Source organism: Misgurnus anguillicaudatus, chromosome 15 (genome assembly GCF_027580225.2).
Source record: "Misgurnus anguillicaudatus chromosome 15, ASM2758022v2, whole genome shotgun sequence".
Classification (NCBI taxonomy): Eukaryota; Metazoa; Chordata; class Actinopteri; order Cypriniformes; family Cobitidae; genus Misgurnus; species Misgurnus anguillicaudatus.
Window position 1 is genome coordinate 23,372,731 of NC_073351.2, and position 22,516 is coordinate 23,395,246.

The following is a 22,516-nucleotide window of genomic DNA, read 5'->3' on the forward strand; positions in this document are numbered from 1 at the left end:
ACCCTGTTATTAAGAGAGAGAGACACAAAGCAAAGATATATTATGCGAATACTTTATTATCAATGTGTGAATGGTGTTAGCTTTTCATCTGGATATTAGAAGTATATGAAAACTATACACCAAAACCAGGCTCTTCCTATTTTTGCTGTATAATTTTTCAAATTGGTATTGAAAGATTCTTTATATATATATATATATATATATATATATATATATATATATATATATATATATATATATATATATATATATATATATATATATATATATATATATATATATATATATATATATATATATATATATTAAGCCAAAGTGCATTTCCCGTTTTTTTCCTCTTGTCCATGTACACATTGCACCATACATAAATAATTACATCGTAAAAATGACTCCATTATTTACAAGTATAATATATATTTCTTATAATATATAAAACTTTATATTAAATCTAAGTAGATGATATTTGGGATAGTTTGTGGAGTCTGTCAGTCTCTCGACACGAGCGAGTCCATTTGTGTGTGTTATCTGTGGTTGCTGAGGAGGACCTCAAGCCAGCAGGGGCATGAGGTGATGAATTGGCGTGAGTAACAAGGACCCCAGCCCTTTGCGAAGCTAATGCGCACACTGTTCGGGTCATACGGTCCGTCCAGCAGCTCGGACTCCGCACCCTGTCTGAGCAATGACGAGCGCTCGTAGTCGAACACCTTGATGGAGTAGCCGGGCATCACCTTGCGCACCACCAAGCTACGACTCCCCGGTACGTCCAAAGTAGGCGAGTTGACGAAGATGGGGTGCTGACTGCGGTTGTAGGCCCAGACCCCGTCTGGCTCTTTGCTCAGGAGCAAGCCGTAGCCGATCTTCCCACGTGTCCGCTGCACGGTGCTGCTGCGCTGATCCAGGCTGAGCTGGCCGAGACAGAAGCCTGTGCCTTGAGGTAGGTCATAGAAAATGCTGACTGCGGGCTGGTACACCGTGTAGAGGCGGCCCACCCGCGTCCGGTGCTCCCAGTATGCCACGTTACACCAGTGACTCTGTTTGGGGGCGTCAGGTGACAGACTGGCATCTGAAACACAAAATGAAAGACGGTGTGAGTCACTTGGTCATTTCTGCAAGCAAACAACAAAAAGATTTGCTGGGCAGAAGGATTATAGTAAGATATGGTTTAATGTGGAGTGTTATTTGTTACCTCAAGAGGGCACTACCTCAAAAGTTTCTAGTAACAAACATAATACAGATTTTTTAATAGGAGGATCAATTTATAATTGAATTGTTTTGCAAACAAATATTTTTTTGTTGACTGGACACAAGTTTTCCAAAACGTGTCAGAAAGTTTGCTGAGTAATCTGAACAAATAATTCAAAATTAAACAAAGGTTTCAAAGTACATGCATCAAGTTAAATTTACAAAAGATAAATATTTTACCATTTGTAAATAAATTTGGTTTATTTATGTTATTGTTGTCTCTGTTATCTGTTTTGAAGTCTTTTTAATGAATGATGTTTGCTAGTTGTTACCATGATTGAGGTTTGTTTGTTTATTTAGTGTATGACGCAACAAAGCGACTAATAAAAATGCATGAACATGCATTTAACCCAAACTGCCTGGGCAGTTACTTGACCAATGTTTTGGATGTTAAGGACAGTGTATGAATATAAAATAATAGGCATAACAAAAAATATTTTGTTGTTATTCATTCATATATAATTAGACTTAGCTTTCTTGGTTTATTTGTTAATTTTTTTTCTTATTTAAATATGTAACATGTAATGTGAGGCATAACATTTGGTTCCTCTGTTGGTCTGTACATATAGTGAAACGACAATAATGCTGATTTTATATATATATATATATATATATATATATATATATATATATATATATATATATATATATATATATATGGGTCAAAGACGAGACGTCACCATTTTGGTGTCCGCATCAAATATAATTTACAAAAGTGATTTTACATACAAAAAAAACATATAAAATGCAAGTAAAATGTCTACTTTTATGTTTCAAATAACTTTTGTGAAAATACAATGACCAAATATGAGTTTAATAATGCTCCAAAGTGTAAAATCGTCATTCAGCGTAATGGTCCGGACTATGATTTTACTAATACATTTTTAAATAACCGAAAAAAATACAATGTAAAAAAAATATTTGCTTCCTTGGCATGTTCACATAAGTGTTGGCTGTTTTATATTAATAGGACTATGTGTTATTTTTTTCGTTAAATATTGAAACAACTAGGGGACTTTTGTCCCGAATATGCAGTTTGTCAGAGGTCATTCAGTGTAACGGGATCAGGAAACCATTTTGAAATTAAATAAACAAACAATAGTCATCAAGCAGTCTGTGACATCATCAAAAGGCCCCCTGAAGACCATCTGGTGATTCAGCAAGGTAAGTTTATTGCTATTAAATATTTTATAATTTCACCTTTTCTTAGTTTTGTATCTTTAGTAACAAAAACGACTGTCATTCAGTGAAATGCAAAAAAACACTTTTATTGTTAGATTTTTTGAAAAATAAGTAGATGTTGTGAATAATGATGATAAACCTTTCTGGTCAAGTTCACTGTTTGATATAGGTATCTAGTTGTTAACTACTAATATTAGCTTAAGTAAAAGTTTCGTCATTCAGGGTAATGTTTTGTCATTCGGTGTAATGCAAATTGTATGTTACACCACAGTGTCATCTATTACACTGAATGAGAGTGTCACTGTTTAGATAACATTTTTAGCATTTTATTTCTATTTCAGATAAATGAGGGATGTTTAGCACAAAAAAATATATCAAACTTTATCAATATTAATGTTTTAATGTATTTTTGTCGTTTTGGTACTGATTTCTTTTAGATGCCCACAAACAAAGAGAAAGTTTCTAGGCACTGGCAGAAAGTTAATGCAGACCCAGTAGCTAGGGCAATGCATTTAGCAAGGAGACGAGAAAGGTATTGAGGAGTGCAATGTAAAAATAATAGGGCTGGGTTTAAAAAGATAGATTTCCCCATTTTAATCAATTCTAATTTTGAAGAAACAATAGTGATTTGTAAATCCCAATAATCAATCTTTCAGTCTATGCTGTTTTCAGCTGATGTTAATCAATATCAAATTGATTTGAAATTGAATCAAACCGTGAAATTTGTGTCCAAGCCTAGCCCTACAGAATAATAGTTTACTGCTGTTTTTAGATAGACTCCACCCTACCTATACCACAAGTTAAAGGGATAGTTCACCCAAAAATGAAAATTTGGTCATTATTCTCTCATGTTGGTAAAAACCTGTATGAATTTTTTTGTTCTGATAAACACAAAGGAAGATATTTTGAGTAATGTTTGTAACCAAACCGTCCGTGGACCCCATTTACTTCCATAGTATTATTTTTAGTATCATAGTATGGGGTCCACAAAAGGTTTGGTTACAAACATTTCTCAAAATATCTTCCTTCCATTTATGCAGGTTTGAAACAACACGAGAGTGAGTAAATGATGACAGAATTTTCATTTTTGGGTGAACTATCCCTTTAAGAGAGGCCACTGAGGGGATTCTCCGCCCATAATACAAATCCTGATAACATGTCATTTATGTTGCCAAACAGAAAGTATTTTTTAATTAATAACACGTTTTATATAGATCTGTGTCAATAATTTTATGTCAATAATTACATGGAATCTGTATTTCAGCAACCAGAGAAGAAAGCAAGCTGCCTTGGCTGCAAATCCTGATCACCCGTCAATCAGGAATTTATCAGATGCTGCAGCTGAGAAGAGGCGAAAGCAATGGCGGAAAAATCAAAGAAAACACAGGGCAGAAGCTAAACGTATAAGGGCAGTTCTGGATCTTATTATACAGTATTACCACCTGTTCAGTTAATTTTTACGAATATGATATGCATTATGGAATAAAAATGATTATTAATGTCAGCATCTACTTCTGTGATTTGTTTAGGAATTAAATGATACAGAATAATATTCAAAACATTGCAATAATGGAAAAATGACACTATTTTTGTCAAAAATGTCATTCAGTGTAACAAACCATGGTCATTCGGTGTAACACATATATTTATGTAGAAATGAAACAATATACTTATTCTGAGCTGTACTTATTAAAATATGTATAATAATGTGTGATCCTTCAAAAATTTTATTTTATTTGAATTGATTTTCACTTCCTTACAAAAACTTCTTGCTGACAAATGGGTAAAACCTAATGGTTTAAAGGATATTGGCAAAGTAAAATGCTTTAAAATGACAAATAGTTAGTATTTTGTGTCTGCACTGTGATCTATAAATAGAGTCTTGTAATGTCTCATCAAATAATAGTTTTTCTAAAAATGTCTGATAATATTTTTTGCATAAAAATATTGTTACACTGAATGACATTTTAGTTGGTGTCTTCTGTAAAATTCCAGTAAAAATGTATGGTAGTAATTCTTTTTTGCTCAGAAAAACATAAAGTTAAACAGGACATATTCTAATGTATGTGAAATAGACTAAATTTAAAGCTCTTTTACACTTTTATTTTTTTATGCTTTAAACCCCCTTTTCGTCTTTGACCCACATATATATATATATATATATATATATATATATATATATATATATATATATATATATATATATATATATATATATATATATATATATATATATATATATATATATACACAATATATATTGTTATATCATAACTTATTATTTTAACGTAATATTTTGAGGTTGTTGAGTTAACTCAAAAAGTGCTTGGTTGCCTTATTTTTTGTTGTTTTAACTATTTTTACAGTGTAGGAATGAAAGTAAATCATAAATGAGATCTCTTTAGTATTGCGCTTGCTTCTCGAGCTTAGCCAAGAGATAAAATAAAGTGCAATTGCAGATTTTGAATATAAGAAATGTACAGTTTTAGATTTTTGTTACGGATAAACAACCTAGCGCTCTTACACATTTCTCCATCTTAAATCTCAAACTTTGCTCAGATTTGGCAGGAAAGCAAAATGTGCAGTTTAGCAAACTGAAAAGTGATCTAAAACATTAATTTCCTTAGAATCAAACAATGCTTAAAATCCAGCTTGATGTAATTTAAAATTCCCTTCAAAAACAAGAAGAAATGCACACCAGGAGACATTAAACAAACCTCTGAACCACCTAAACTCTCCAGATCAGCTCATTTAATTCACTTTTCGTGGCCCAGGAGCCGGTCTGTGCATTTAATGCGGTGCCAAACCCTGAGTGAGTTACAACTCCCCGAATGCACGTCTACCTCATCCACACAACATTCCTAAACGCTTCCACACCACACACCGTGTACATTTCCCTGCTCTTTCTCGATCTGGGGAAGAATGTATTTGTAAAAGTGGGGGATATGGAAAAGCTATGAGCTCATATGGGTTCAAATGCCCTCCCCCCTTTAGTTCTCCTCCACATTCCTGTGGGTGGGTGATGGTGGTGATGGCTTGGGTGGAGGAGCAGAAATCTTCTCCCTGCCAGCTCCTGCTGTGGGCTTGGGGACAGCTTTCAGCTCCCTGACAATTTAGCACAAGCTCGTGACCCCCTGACCCCTCGAGCTTCACGCTATCAGCTCAGATTAACTCGGACACATTGAGTGGTGCCATTATTTTGCTCCGGAGAGGCTATTGGCAGGGGGAATTTGTAAGGGCCAGGTCTTTCACTTGCTTTCCTCTCGGGGTTGAACAAATGCCCGAGCCATTAACCAATGACTTGAAAATATGCCGTGGTAGCCCAAAAACTGGCCCCGTGAATCAACACAAGCATGCGTGCACACATCTCTTGAGTGAAACGGCCCCTTTGCGATGGGCCCCTGCATGTTAACATTTCTGAATTCCTGAGATCGTCCTTGAGCTTGCAAGGCGGCTTTTCCTGCTTGAATTGTTTAATAAAACCATCACTCCTGCCTTTAGACTTGTGCAGAATATTGTAAGTGAATTTTAATCATTTCATATTTCAAAAGTAGTTATGATTTTTCTACACACTGACTCTATTAGGTTAAGGCAAAGAAAAGGATACCGGAAAACCGGCTTCCAGACAAACAGTCTACTGAGAGCTGAATATCTAATCAAACAGATACAAAAAATAAACGACAAGGGGAAGTTTCACATGGCCGTCTAACACACAAGTCCTGCGATATGATTAATGTGAGAGAGAAACAAAAAGGGTCTGGCGACGTTTTTGTGGGTTTAAGCAGAGGTGCAAAGATTAAAGGTTAATAATCTATTTAATGTTTAGCTTGGGAGCGAACAATGCTCAGCCCAAAGACTGTCCCGTTTCCCGAGGGTGTTCAGCATGTGTGTTCATGTGTTTTAAAGTTAAAAAGAATATCAGCCAAAGTTTGCGTTCGAGAGAGGAATGTGTGTTTTGGCTGTTCTCGCCCGAGAGGTGCCGTGTGAGCTTGTATCGGTGAGAAAGGAAGAGGAAAAAATCGGAAAAACTCATCAGAATCTCTAAACTGTTAACCAACCTGTGTGCCATCGCTCTGTTTTTCATATTTAGTCCGTCCTTTGTGTCCTGTGTGAGTTTTCGTCATGCACAATGTCTGTCATCGTATCATCCTGCTTTTGACAGGCAATTTATCTTTTAGCGATTCCCTAATTTATCTTGGAGAGAAAACTGTTATTTTAAAGTACTGTGACTTTTCACTTAACAATTACTGTGTTGATATTCTCACACCAAGATTTTTCATATTACTTATATTTATAAATGTATAGATCTTTTTATATTATTTGAAATATATCATTTTTTTGCAACATACTTTTCGCTTGGTCTGCATTCATTAAAATTATAAAATAAATAATTCTCCAAATCCTCGATTCAATTACATTACATTTTTAAGGTAACGATTCGAAAAATTTTGAAAGCACAAAAAAGGTACTCATGTTTTTTTTTCCCGCTTGGCAAGCCGACCGGACGTGACATGGGGGAGTGGCAGCATCGACGATATCATTTTTTAAATTCGAAGTTCGAGGTTGTGATTTAAAATCGAAATCGTGACACCCTTACAATTAAAATATTTCAAATCAATATTTAATGTTCCTTACCTTACCTTTACTGTACAGCCAGCTGATTGTTATCGCAAAAACATATGATTAAACCAATTAAACTGTTTATGCGATAACAACCAGCTGCCTATACACTATCACAACTTGCTGTTTTCTGTGTTTTGTAGCTCCTTTGATGGAGCATTGCATTAGCAGCGAAAAGGTCATGGGTTCGATCCGCAAAAGTTTCTGCACACAGTCAAAAATGGTCCCAAGCTAGGGGCAGTACTCAGTTTGGCAAGGAAAAGGTCCTAATATGTACCATTTAGGTATAGATATGTATGCATTTGCTACCAAATTTTACCATTGCGTACTAATGTACCTCTGAGATACTAATATGAACTCTATGAGCTCTATCATACACCCGGCGCAATGCAGCGCAATACGCGACGCAAGTGTTTTTGCTAGTTTCAACCTTGCGCAATTATCATTTTCACGTTTAGCGCCACGTTGTTTAAATAGCAAATGCATTTGCACCCAATTTGCGCCCATGGGCGTTCTGGTCTGAAAACGAGGTGTGTTCAGGCGCATTGATGGCGCTTTGCTATTTTGAGACAACTTAAATAGACTACGCCATTGACCAACAAAAACCTAGTCTAAAGTCTAAAGTCAATGGTGCAATATGTTTTTTGTTTTTAATGCGCGTTTTAGAAATATGCGCCTATAAACGTGACGACAACGTGGGTTTGCTTATCACATACATGAATGCGCAGCAGCACAGAAACGCTTTTAAATACGAAAGATTAAAGGATTGAATGTAAAAGATTATTATTGAGTCTCTTGGACATAAATGAGGACTAATTATGAGACGTTAGAAGGCGCAAAGAGCTGCTTCACCTGTAGCCTGGTAAGTAAATAAATGCTTAGCTTTAAACAAATGCATCTATTTTGAAATGTTTTTTAAATGCTACCCCACGGATTTATTTTATATGATGACACTGTACCTATGGATATGATGAGATGAGAAACATTTTAAATAATGCTTTGTAAAAATCCCATGGCGCTGTCCGAGTGCTAAAACGCTCTGGCTCTCCGCACGTTTGTAAATTCTTTATCTCTTGTTTGTATTTTTAGAATACAAACCTTTTCTTGAATGTTTGCAAATTATTTTATGAGATTACAATGATTATGTAGGATATCAATACATTTACAGCAATTATAAGCCTGCTATTTGTACTTCTATGACTGAAAGAAAACGTCTTTTAAAGGTTTTTTGAACCCAAAAATTTTAATTTCAATAAAAATGAAAACAACACATTTTTAACCTTATTCTTTAACTGGGGGTCTTTCTTTCCGCTTAGTTTTTCCGTTTACAAAGTCTGTCATCTAAATAGGGATTAGACATAGCCCCAGCGCAACTGGCTTTTAAAGGGCATGAGAGATAAGACTATCATTGGTTTATTGCACATTACGCCCAAAACACACCCATTACTCATTAGGAAAATATAAACAACCCTTTTCGACCAAACGCTCGGTGCACAAACCATTTTTCCTGTCGTTAAATTAGCAAAAGTGGCATCGGACACGCCCATTTAGACCGCGCGCTGTGTGCTTTAGACAATGCGCTTAGATCATTAAAATAGGGCCCTATAGGTGCAAATGTGTATTTTTTGACAGGGTACCATCCCAGTGACCATTTTTGATGCCCTGATGAAAACTGTTTAGTTGAAGCGCGTTGGCATGTAGGCATTTTTTGATGAAAGGCTTTTTTAAATTTAACAGGAGTGCCTCATTTTTCTGTTTTCTTGCTGCTATTATAGGCCCCTTTTTTGATGAGCACCCTGAATTGTTTTTACATTATTTATAAATATATTTTTGACCCAGAGAAACGTTTCTTCTTCTTTTTTCTAAACCATTTTTAACCATCATTTTTTTTGACAATGGCTAAGTGCAATATTACTGTGCGCCACATATCAATACAATTTCACATCCCTTATACCTTTCATTTATTCTCCCTTGAACTGATCTGACAAAATGTGAAACCGGTGCGGCACATGAAAGCATGTGTGCATGCGTGCATGTGTTCAGGTAGGAGCTGGAAAATGCACATCAGCAGGCACACGGCACACAACAAGCAGGATACAGAGTTCCTGTCTCTTCTTCCCAAGAGACCTCACTCATGAGTCAGTCAAGTGTCTCTGACAATCCGCCAGAGCTGGAAATACAGTCTTACTCAGAATGAGAAACATAGACAGACAGACGGACGGCACCTCCGATCGCACCCAATGACTCTACATTAGTATAATAAACCTTAATAAAGCTATCAGCCGCTGTAAGTAGGTGTTAGTTCAAAGCAGCTGCCATCTAAACTTGTGTAAACGTAATGACTCAGCAGCAGTTTAGTTAACAACACTCAAATCGCTGTGGGCCCGTCAGTTTAAGAACAGATAATAGTGCTCGACTAAGTGGTAAGTCTTGGAAGTCTCTCACTTTCACATACTCACACATACTTCACAAGGGGTAAAAGACAAAAGCTGGAAGCAATTACACCGCTCTGTGTTCATTTAACCCCAGCACCTCTCAAACAGCTCGGTTTACCCATTAGAAAGGTAAAATGTGTAATTATTACTATTACATTCTCAAAACGGTCACCGCCAGTGTCAATCTTGTCATGAGACGAGCGCTGTCAACAGAGGGGACGCAACGTCCGAACTCACAAAAACACAGAGTACCTGTTGAGTCATTTCGCTGGCTGCCCACGGATTCGAAATTTGCTGAAAACGCATGTGAGAGAAAAGTTGTTTGAGGGAGTAAATGGCTTAAAGGTAAGCAAATATAGGGCATGGCCAGCTGAGATCAAACAACAGCGCGGGCTGTGTTGACTCACAAAGTAAGAGCTTAAGACGGAGGCCGCGAGACTAAAGGTTACTTTGTCTGAAAACAAAATGGAGCCTAAATAAAAGACAAAGACCACGTCTTTTACAAAGCTTGAAATGCACAAAACACACACACAAACGCACACACTCAGCTAGACAGCCACAAAGGTATTTCCTTTGAAATTCAGAGCTTGTACATAATGCTCGGGTGGACGTGCCGCACAATCAGTAAGATAAACAAGCCTGTTCCCAGGCCAGACGGACACATTCCCATCATTATAAAACAAGCATGTAAGGCTAAGCGGTAAGACGGTATATACTAGGGCTGCACAAAAAAAAAATCATATTTGACGATTATTCACCTTGATATTGTAATAGCAACGTATCAATTTTGAAATCTCAGATTAACCACTGTATTTGGTGCACATAATGCATACATACATACTGCATCTTCTTTAATTATTAATTTTTTGAATAATCTTACTTTTTTATCCAGTTAGTAATTAAATTAACACGTTCACTAAACAGCCCTAAAAATAACTACAGTACATTATATGTATTAGTACAAGGATACACGATAACTGTGATATAAGATTTCGCTCACACTACCTCATATGATCTCGATGCTCTTTCAAGAAAGGAAGCCTATAGGCTTAGGATTGCGGTCTAAGAACACAAGCAACAATAATTTATTACATTGAAAATGACAGAAACACAGACATACAGGTTTATAGACAGACAGAAGTCTACTTGCATACGCACTCGAGCCTAGTGCTGCCTCACGATTAGTCGCGACTAATCGTTTGCAGAATAAAAGTATTTGTTTACATAATATATTAGGGATGCACCAATACCGATATTGGGTATCAGTCTCGATACCACATTTTCTAAAGTACTCGTTAAAAGTCCCCCAATACCGGGGATCGATACCACAGTCTGAAGAATGTCTATGTTTGAGTGGCGTGTAAGCAGTTAATGCCTCTTGTGTTGTCCAAAAGGCAGAGTTTACAACAAACTGGAAAACTAGTCCGTTAATTTTGTGTTGAATTATATGACTAAAGCTGTAACCTGTAAATTTAAAACATGTTTTTTTTAAATTAAGTACTCTGTATCGGTATCTGCAAGTACTGAAATGCAAGTACTCGTACTCTTACTCGTATTCCAAAAAAGTGGTATCAGTGCATCCCTATAATATATGTGGGTGTACTGTGTATAATAATTATGTATAAATACACACACACACACACACACACACACACACACACGCGCACACACACGCATGTATATAATTAAGAACATTTGCATGTGTATATACATGTTTATATTTATATATAATTTATATTATGTATAAATATAAATATTTATTATATAAATATAAATTTTATTAAATTGAACATGTATGTGTGCGTATTTAAATATACATAATTATTACACAGTACACGCACATATATTATGTAAACAAAAACTTTTATTCTGCAAACGATTAGTCGCGACTTATCATGAGGCACCACTACTCGACACCGCTGCAAACATTAATCTAGGGTGAGTTGGCGTCAATTAACTTTAAATACACAAAAGGGTCTAGATTTCAATGCAAACTCTATGTAATTATCCGCTAATGCTTTTAAAAGCAGCGTGCAGGGTGAAGAACAGAGAAAACAGCCCTGGGCTAAACCCACACGTCCAGCTCTGGGCAGATCCACGGCATAAGAGAAAAACAGCGGCTTGTCATCTCTCCCCGCCAAACTACAGAGGTTTCATCCTCTCTAATCCCGGGAATTCTGAAAAGATGAACTCATTCCTCCACAGCTCTCCTGCCAGAGCCTTTAACCAGAGAGGGAGAGAGAGAGAGACACTGTTGCTTTGGAAATAATGTGATCCTAACATTCATGGCAATGAAGCTTTCCTGAATCAAACTGAACTGGGAGAGAGAGAGAAAAGAGAGAGAGGGACAGGAGGGGGAGTCCAAGTCTCTTATCCTGTGCCAAGGATTAGATTCCCTCCAGCTATTAGACTGTACCATAGGGCTGACAGTATAGGGGGAGAGTGTTTATGTGAACAGAAGAAACAGAGAGAGAGACAGAACAGTGAAGTTTTATAGTGGACAGAATTCATCTTTTGACGCCACACTTGACAGGCCTAAGCATTCTTCTGCTTACTGGGGTCAAAGAGGAAAGCTGCTTTCTGAAAATACTGTTGCCTGGACTGGGAATAAAGCGAAACGTTAGAAACAATGCCGCCGTGCCTCCCGCCCTCTTGCTCGGCTTTGGTACGGCTCTGGTTTTTTAGACAACTATCACTACAGGGCGACTTACGACACAGTAACGGGCCACATTTAGGTTGGCGTCTGCGCTATCTCTGCCATCAAAGACGGCTTTATCAGGCAGACGCACTAACCGAGACTGCACTCGCACACAGAAGGCTTTACTTCTCTTTAAGCCTCTCTTTCTTTTTCCTATCTTCGTCTACTTCGTTAATTTTTACTATTTTCTCAGGCTCCTTGTTTTCAGTGTTGGGCTGTAGAAACGTATTTAAATGGTAGAAGTAAAATTTATAGATTTTTGCTGAGGGAAATACACTGCAGGAAATACATGTAATACATACCATTACATAAAACTTAATAATTCAGGGTTTCCACACCTTAGTTAACTTCAAATTCAAGGACCTTTCAAGGACTTTCCAGGTCCAATACCCTCAAATTCAAAGACTAAATGTCACATTTCAAGTGAGAGCAAGGTTACATGGTGTTACCTTTTAAGTTACATTGTTACAGTCCCCTTTCGAGGGAACTCGCGCTGCGTCACTACGGTGACACTTTGGGGACGCTTTCAGGGGTAAGTGCATCTGAATGTGTATATCAAATTCAACCAATGGTGAGGCTTAACGACAAAGACAGGGTAACGCAGGAGCCAGGAAGTATATCGCTATCTGAAATATTGCCAAAGACGCGTTACAGGGACAAAGGAAGTATGGCAAGGGAGACACAGCGTCTCGTTCCCTTCTCAGGGAACAACCGTTACATACGTAACCCAAGATGTTTTCATGTGTCAAACACAACTATGCAAAAAAGCATTTTGGTATGAATCAACATTCACATACAGAAGAAATAAGCATTTAAAGCGAACAGTGTAGCACGTGTGCTTAAAACGTCCACAATTTTATGATATTATCCTACACTACACAGGGAATAATATGGATTTTTTTCCAGAAAACGTCTTGCATAAAATAGATCCAAGGACTTGTAGATTTGTAGATTTGAATTTTTTCCCCAGATTCACAAACTTTCAAGGATTTCAAGGACCCGTGGGAACCCTGATATTTGTTCTAGCAATCCATTTTTGTGCCTATGTATTTATGTACATGCATTTTTTCTGGTTTCCTTAAAAAAACGCATGGCCTACGATTACGGAGCGCCTGGCATTGCATTTCGAATGGTGACTGTATATTTAATCCTTTCGCTATGTCTCTATAGTGTTAATGACGACTTGGTCAAATGTGCATAAGATTCACACCTCAGTCCCATTTAAAGCCCAGCTTAGCTAGTCAGATTCACTTCCCTGCCTCTCCGGATTCCTTAACACCCAACTCATGAGATTTGATTTGAACATTGGGTGGATAGAAGTTTTAACTGTATTTTTATTATTCATTATATAAATATATTTTTTGGGGGGTTACAATTGCTAGTTTTGATTAATGAAGGGGACTATTCCCCTACCTTCACTAGTGTTGACATTTCAACACATGCAGCAAATGAGTATGCATTGTCCACAGGTCAGATGGTTGTGTCACTTCCGTGATTTCCACAGCTTAGTCATGCAGTGCAAAGACCCACAGATCTGTGTACTGATCTCCACAGGCAAATCTCAGCCAGAAGAACTGGGGGATCCGAGCTGAATTCCTTTAACATGAGAACAGATGGGGCAGTGTGAAGGACGAACTCCCAGAAATACAGACCATCTACAGCTCGCTCTCAATTTCACACTAGTGCTGCCTCTATCAAGGATCAGGGGATAGGTTTTCGGTATGCGTTTGAGTGTGAATGCTTCGTCGATACATCAGGGTGGATTAAAGGTAGATTTCGCACAGTACGCACAGAGGCCATGGCGATATCAATAACCTAAGCCATAAAGATCTGAAGTCATTTTAATCACCGTGTCAACTACTCATCTGTCATTGAGTTGACACTTTTATTCAAAGCAATTTATAGTACGATCATTAGAGGAACGACGTAACATCAGTTACAAACTCAGACCTTTAAACCACTAGGTTACAGCACAACAACAACAACTGCGTACTCACCGATCATCTATTGTGCTTAAATACAGCGTTTATAATTTGCCAGTTATGCTTCCTAAAACAATTACCATACCATTGAAAATTTTTGAGAAGCGGGGTTAAGTACACCACAAGCATTAAATTGTATACCAATTACCATTCCTTTCAAAACAACAACCGTGCCTATTACTGACTTGTGTATGACCTATTAAGTGTCAAGCATGGATCACCGCAACTATTGGTGTGACACAAAAAGACAACAATCCAATGTGCATCAATGAGAACGTTACGCAGAAGGAACGGTTCAACTACGGGACGTCAGACAGAATCTAGGCTCAGGTTAATATAAGATGAAAGCTGTGTATTTGGATACAGCACGTCTGTAAGGTGATGGACACGCACGTAGATCAGATGATAACGCGCTATTGATCAGCCCACTGGATCATAAACACTCAAACCAATGTCTCTTGACAGCAACCGCACCGTCCTTCTATATCAAACGATAAAAATTGAAGCGGCTATCATTCAGGACAGCTACAACAAAACAAAATGTTTATGAGCAACTACATTTATGCATTTGCCAGATTCTCTTATCCAAAGCAACTGGCAGTGTATTAAAGCTATGCATTTTGTTAGTATGTGTTGTCAGGGATTCAAACCCATGACCTTAGAAATGCTAATGCAATGCTCAAGCAGTTGAGCTACAGGTGGTTTTGATGTCTAATTGTGTATGTTAGCTACATGTTGTACATCAGGTTTCTTTCTTAAGCACAACTTTGCTAAAACATTGTTTCCTGTGTCATAGATTTAGTAGCCATATACTTTAATAAACACTTAACCCTTGTGCCTTGTTCCAATTCACTACCCTTTCGTGTTGTTAACGGCCAAAAATGGCTACTAAATTAAATGGCTGTAAAAACGTATCAGATTATTTTATTTTTTTTGCATAAATCTGTTAATCAACCACAGTACTGATCAAAACTACCAAATGTATCCAAAAATGTCATGATTTTAATGGTGCCACATGGTGATCAATAGTAAAAATGACAAATTTTACCTCTTTGCAAAAGGTAAAACCACAAAGAATCAAAAATGCATGGTAATAAGGTGTCATGGCTCTGCAATCAAAAAATGTTGTTATAATGGAAGTCAATGGGGAAAAAATGGCCACAAACAATAAATGAGGGAGAAAAAATAAAATCTGATGCTGCACAAAAACTAAAATCTTTGACATGCCCAAGACTGTGAAAAAGGTAAACAAAAATCCAGTTCACAATCACTTTTTATATTGAAAATCGGTAATGTTGTGTGTGTTTTTTCCCCAAATTAGCGACACCACTTATAAACTTGGCAATGAAAGAGTTAAAATCATGGAATTTTTGTAAACATTTCATAGTTTGTATCAGTACTGGGGTTGATTAACAGATTTATGCAAAAAAAAAAAAAAAAAAAAAATCTGATACATTTTTACAGCAGTTTAATTTAGTGGCCATTTTTGGCCGCCAACAACATGCAAGGCCAGTTAATTTGCCCACGGTATATTGTTAAGTTTTTGAAAAATTTCAAAGCATTTTCTTAAAATATGTGTAAATATAAGATTTGTCACCAAAAATAATTTCATTTGCTGAAACACAGAGAAAGTTGTGGCCAAATTAAGACTAAAAAATAACAAAAATGGCAAAAAATGGCCCCAACAACACATAAGGGTTAAAGGGGTCATATTATGAGATTTTTTTAAGATGTAAAATAAATCTATGGTGTCCCCAGAGTGTGTATGAGAGGTTTTAGCTCAGAATGCCCCAGATAATTTATAATAACATGTTAAAATTGCCACTTTTTGTAGGCCTGTGCAAAAGTGTGCCGTTGTTGGGTGTGTCCTTTAAAATGCAAATGAGCGGATGAAATGCAAACACTTATCACAATGATGGTGGTTTGTTGTAATTGAAACTCAATGGCTGTGCTGTGGTTGGATAATGCAAATAAAGGGGGCGATATTATTGTAATTCGCCTTGCTACCTACCGCACAAAACAGGCAAAATCTGAACTACCTAATTTTTTGCATGCTTGCAGAAAATGGCTTACCCAAACAAAATTACTGGGTTGATCTTTGATCACATTTTCTAGGTTGATAAAAGTACTGCGACCCAATTATAGCACTTAAAGATGGAAAAAGTCTGATTTTCACGCAATGACCCCTTTAAATAGACACCTCTCTATAGCACAATCAGCAGTGCGTTATGTGTTCAATAGTGTGTTATATCGCAGGAAACTCACATACTAATAAAATGTATGCATTGATGTATACGCTCTGGATTATAGCATCTGTCAAACATAAACGGAAAACCTAGAGCAAACAGACCCATTCACTTCTTTTTAGTGGCGTATTTACAAAGTCCTCAATAAGGGCCACTGAAGTATGGCACAAACTCTGTATTGAGGCCTCTAATTGCATTTAGCAAGAAAGACCAAACTCTGGACACGGAGCAAATACATCAAGCCGGTGCGGATCAACTCAGCGTTCCACTAGCTCTGCATAGCTCACAAATCCCGTTTTGTGTATCTGAGGGAGTCTTTTGTTGCGAGCGCAGATTGACCAACAGGGTAAACTTAAACAGGTACAGCGTGTTTCGTCATACCACTAATCACATCAGAGAACGTGCTGCGGCTAGGTGAGTGAAAGAGTGACTCTCTCTCTCTTTCTTTCTCTCAGTCGCTCCTTCTCTATCTCTCTCGCCCTTATCAATGGGACTCTTAAATGCTCGGAAAAGCAGACATCTACTTCTTATTTATTTTGCAACTGCCTACTGTGTGAGGAAAACATACTTGTGTAATAGTTTTTAAGTCTTGGGGATTTAAGTAATGGATTCGATTTGTGCGAGGGTTTAACAGAATTCCCTCTTTGTGAGCTCAGCTCTCTCTGATGATGATGGACAACAAATCCCACTCGGTTACTCTGAATAATATTTCCATATTTTTGAGTAGCAAACACATGGAAAAAAAACAACTCTCCTCGTGGTGTTCTGGAAATATCCAAAAATATACCGATGCCAATATGAGTTAGCTTGACAAGCGTGCACTGCTTTCAACCCGTGCAATCGTAGCACCCGTTTCTAAAACAAGGACCGCTTGGCAAAAGCTTGCGGAACGAAACAGAAAAATATAATTGCGAAATTAAACATTAAAAATATAAATGATGGGAAACTCAAATGTGCTGTGACAAAAGCATCCAGTGTGAGAATAACATTACATCACCATACAGAGTGAGCTGCAAATCATCCACAAAGTGACATTTGATGACCTGATGAAATGAAAATGAGAGCTTTGAAACTTTCAGTCCACATCTGTTAAGGTAATTTATACTGGTGTTCTCCTAAAATCCGATAAACAATCTTCTGGGAAAAGAGACTGAAAATATTGATGACTATTTATGACTCACCACCGCACTCACTCATTTTGTCCAATATCTAATAAAATGAATGAATAAATAAATAAAGTGACTAAGAATGTAACTTCCCTTAGTACCTCTTACTTTCAAAAGCAAAAAGCGTATCAAGTTCATGGCTACGTAACCTAAACAAGCATGGCTATTCTAAACTAAAAGTCTCTTTGATATGTCCCCAATTTCCTATTTCAATAAGGAAAATGTACACAAAGGAAAGAAAGCTGAATTTGTCACACGCACAAATGCACGTACACACACCGCGTCCGTTTCACCCAGCATCTCTCTCTTAATGAAGGTTAACACGAGGATTTCGGTCTCCGCGGGCCCCTGCAGTTAATCCACACAGCGCATTCTGAAGGCTGAAGGAATGCATCGGCTCTCCCAGTTTTAAAAATACTGACTGCCATAGGTCCCTGCACAACTGTCCCCTCTGGGGAGGAAGGGGGAAAGCATTCCTCACTTTATTTTAGCCATGCAATCAAACCGCTAAATCACAGCTCCGGTGCCAGGCTTGGGAATTATTTATCATTATCAACGGGGCGAAATTTTAAAAACAACCTACCATCGCCTGCATCGGCCAGCAAAAGGTTTGACAGTGATGGTCGGTCGCTCAACACAATATTGTTCCCTTTTCCACAGCCTTGACAGGAGGCCGGCTAAAACACTAAACTAACAGTTGGACATTCCATACATTTTTAATGGCATGGCTGCCTCTTTATTTGTTTCCCTAACCCCGTGGCCTGGACTGAATGAATGGCTCTATTAGAGGAGGCAGGCAGGCGGAGCGGCGTGCAGGGTGGAGGGAGTGATGGGCTTCTCCGGTCTTCCCAGAGCGCACTGCAGGACTGGATCGCTCACTCATTATTTGCCGGGGGGTGGGGTGACTGGGGAAATATTAACCTGTACAAATGGACTGCATTTTTAAACAAGCTCTGTGTAGGTTATGTGTGTGTCCACATTGCACTTTGCTCACATGTTGGATAACCAATAAGCTTTACGGAATGAATCTGGATTGATGGAAAACGGGAAGCTTTGTGCAACACCACGATTAATAACAAACATAAAGAATAATAGATTTAAATGCGATCATACAGCCTAAAGAGTCTTTTGATAAAACTGCCCACTTAGGGGGTCGTTCACATTATAACGATAACTATAAAAAAATATATAGTTTTAAAATTCGTTTTATATTAAAGAGAATAGCGGATTTTACTCAACAACTATGACGATAAAGATACAACGAACGATATCGGATTACTTTCTGGACATTTTTTTTCCCGCCTGATGAACGATAAACTATTGAGTACGTTTACATGCACAGAATAAGCGGATAACTATCAAAAATCTGCTTATTATAAAATCTGTTTTCATGCGTTTACATGCAAATCAATAAAACGGCTATGCAGACAACTGCGTTTACATGGGACTTGGAGATTTGTCAGGTTTCTCGCAGGTAGTGACGTCATCGCCTATAGTACATAATAGTCGATAAAAAAGCCGACGGAATATCTGTCTTAAGCTATATTGTTTTTGTTTCTCTTTTCTTTTCTTCAGAACCTGTAAATATAACATCAGTTTTTATTTTCGCAGTTTCTCTGCCAATTGCTTTAGTAGAGCAGAGACTTTATGCGTTACTTTGCGCTTACTTCCGCATCTTACGTTAAGGCGTTTACATGCCACGCGAAATCGGGGTAATGAGCAAAAAACTACCTGTGCCGATCGGTTTTTGCTTACACCGTTTATGGGCTTTCCCAGATTAAAGAAAACCGTTTTACGCGTTTACATGACCCCACATGTTATCAGTTTATTAAGCATAATTGCCATAAGACTGTGCATGTAAACGCACTCATTGACAGCCAATCAAATCTATTTGATCTTCAAGTGCACGCGCACTTGAAATGACAGTGACGCTCATTGCTGAGGTCTATAACATAAAATTACCTCACGTATCCAGCGCTTCTGCAGTTGCTGTGAAAATGACTATGTAATGCTTTTCATTCTACTACATTAACTACGCCAAAAGGTAAGAGATTACACAAACTGTTAGATTCACTGTTTAGAGTTACCTGCTGTGTAAATGCAACGCAAACAGCATATTTACATATTCAGTGACATGTAAACAATTGCAAAAGTTTTTATTATATGCAATATTAAAGGCAAGTGATTTGCGCGAGTGTCGTGCGCGTGAGTGAAATACTGTAGCATAAATGTATCGTTAAATAATGTGGACACTAATATAGTTATCGTTATAGTTAACGTTATAGTTATGATGTGAACGGCCCTTTAGACAGAAAGATTGACTGACTTTCCAATAGGTACATTTTTTTAAAAGATATGGCTCAAAAATTATACGGATATATCACGAAACCATCTGTGGTGAGCGGGATTTGTGTGAAACGGGGAAGCGAGCGATGCTTTGTTTATGTTCTGGTCCGCTTATCCAGTTTCCCGTTTTTGAGTAATGAATACCAACTACTGCCACCTGCTGGTAAGGAAAGTCCCAGTTTAGCTAGCGCAACCTAGCGCTACTTTGTTGACGTCAGTTTGGTGTGTCCCTCCCCTAAATTGACCAATCACGGTTTGTTTTATATTTTACATGCTGCTTAGGGGAGGGTACGAAATAGATTATACTACAGTAACAGTCAAATGTGTAATTTAAGAAAAGTCATAAGCAAAAAAACACTGCTGTCAGGGTTTCCCGCAGCACTTTGCAGTTCGGGTGGCACGCCTAAGCTGGGAAACCCTACTGCCTTAACTAGGTCGTCCAAAAAAAAAAAACAATTCGCTGCACAAAAGGCCGTCAAGTGCATTTCCGGGAATTTTATTGATGTTTAAAAAAATATATTTTCATATTCATCATGACGCATACGCCCCGCCCATTTGATTGCCACGCCACCTGGCCTTGCCCACCCGCCAAACCTTACCATCTTAACTAACACATTTTCTGCGGGAAACCCTGCATTTGATAAGCAGGACTTTTATTAGGCATGCTTAAAATATGCCTGACTTAAATCAATATAACACTTATTTACAAAACAGAGCTATTATGATATTGCCAACTCTTTATATTGATTTGTGAAAACACATGACTGATGTGACAACAATACACAAAGACAACCCAGTCTTTCTCCCTCTCCAAAACACTTCACATCTTGAAATATTTATAACAGTCAAACAACGTAGAGAGTGAAAACAATTCTAATCTAATATCCCAGGAACCTAAGTCCAATTTCTCATCGAGGAGGCCGACTTGCATGCGCTCACACACGCAAACCCGTTGACAAAGACACAAACACGCTTACACTCCCACAGAGACAAAAACTATTTGATAATAAACAAATGCCTGTCCTACAAAAGGCTGTTGTGGTATAGTCGGGCGACTAATTCATCCGTCCTCTAATGGGTGATGAGCTTGTGTTCGGCTTGTTTACATGCGTTATGTAAAGGGAAAAGGAAGCCGGTCGTTCAGGACAGGAACCAACACTCAAGGAGGGCTGTATGGTATAGCTATGACAGTACTGCGTTTGTGTTACATGTATTTGCATGCTCTACATATCCCAGACAAAATAAAAACACAACTTAACTTGTATCAATGCCACAGATCATCTAAACACGCAGGACAGACGTATATCCTCTCACACACATGCAAACATGAGTCCAAACCCGTCACCTCCAGGCCACTGGCCTTCTCTTCAACATTCCTCAGCTTCCCCCTGCTGTCAAAGGGGTAGTTGAGCAGCCCCTGTGCTACAAAACCCAGGCAAGCTTTTTAAAACAGGATGTTTGGCTGAGGCCTCCTTCCCCTCAAATAAACAATCCGCAGAACCTGATTTTCTGGAGGCAGGGTGGAAGTACTCCAGTCACATTATTTCCACATCCCGTATCCTGGAGCACTTGGGGCCCTGGGGGAGTGTGGCCAGGCTCTGGGGCTGCGGTGGAAACCTGAGGCCTTGTGCCAGGCAATGGGAATGCGGGAGAGAAAGATAAAAGGAGGGAAAAAAGAGGATGAGAGACACTAGGGTTCATTGAGGTGAGGGAATATGAAGGGGGGGGGCAAAAGGGTGGACCCTGCACTGATGCTCCGTCATCCTCACCGTGGCTAATTTTTCGCTGGCACGGTACCTATGTTACTGAGAGGGTGTTTGAGGGACTTTTCTGTTTTTATGGAAAGGATGGATGGAAGTTGACTTAAATCCTAAAGTTATATAATTCATCATTCTGCTGTGAATGATGTAATGTAGCTGATGTCACCTTCGCAACTATACTTTGCAATGGACAAACTGCACTGTAGTTAGGTTTCACAACGTGTGCAACACAACAAAGGTTTATAAACTTTCAAAGTAATTTACTTATCCGCATATCATTCCAAAACTTTCCAAAATGTGCTCAAATGTGATGTGCCAAGTTTAAGTATGTGGAAGTGAAATTCGAAAGCAATTACAGAGGGCAATTGAATAATCTTTTAGTATATGACAATGTTTTTGATGGTTGAAGGTTACCACAGACGACAGTAATTCGTACAGCTTTGAACATTAAATTATGTTATTAATGGCACAGATTTTAATATTTCTTTCAATAGTTCCAAGTCTTACAGATAGGCAACAATTGTTTTCGTTTTAATACTGATAAGAAATGAAATACACTTGTTTTAGATGTCAATAAACTAGCAAACAAGTTCAAATTGAGGTGAAGACATCACGTGGCTTTTAAGGCTGTTCAAAATATCAAATCATCAGCCTGTCACATGCTTATTTGTGAAATTGTGCACCTATAAAAGTTTCTTCCTATAGACGGTTTCAGCAGTAACAACATAAACAAGCGGCAGTCGTGGTCCGCACGTAACTTCCGCAAAACTCTGCTAAGAATAAATAACAACAAAGTTCTTTAAACGTAGTTTATTTATATAACAAGCAATAAAACAACA

At 37.9% G+C, this 22,516-nt stretch overlaps 1 protein-coding gene and 1 long non-coding RNA gene across 2 annotated transcripts in view; one reads left to right on the forward strand and one right to left on the reverse strand.

Annotated features, from left to right (window-relative positions):
• Positions 1-312: 312 nt before the first annotated feature.
• The window catches only part of smad6b (SMAD family member 6b), a 32,453-nt gene continuing 10,249 nt past the window's right edge, over positions 313-22,516 (reverse strand). Inside the window, exon 4 of the mRNA XM_073853615.1 lies at positions 313-1,052. Within this exon, the coding sequence (XP_073709716.1) occupies positions 522-1,052 (531 nt within the window). The 3' untranslated portion in view covers positions 313-521. The remainder of the gene's footprint in view (positions 1,053-22,516) is intronic.
• Positions 2,161-4,524, forward strand: LOC141349730 (uncharacterized). Its single transcript, XR_012357723.1, has 3 exons — positions 2,161-2,406; positions 2,862-2,956; positions 3,689-4,524. It is a non-coding gene; the product is annotated as an uncharacterized lncRNA (long non-coding RNA).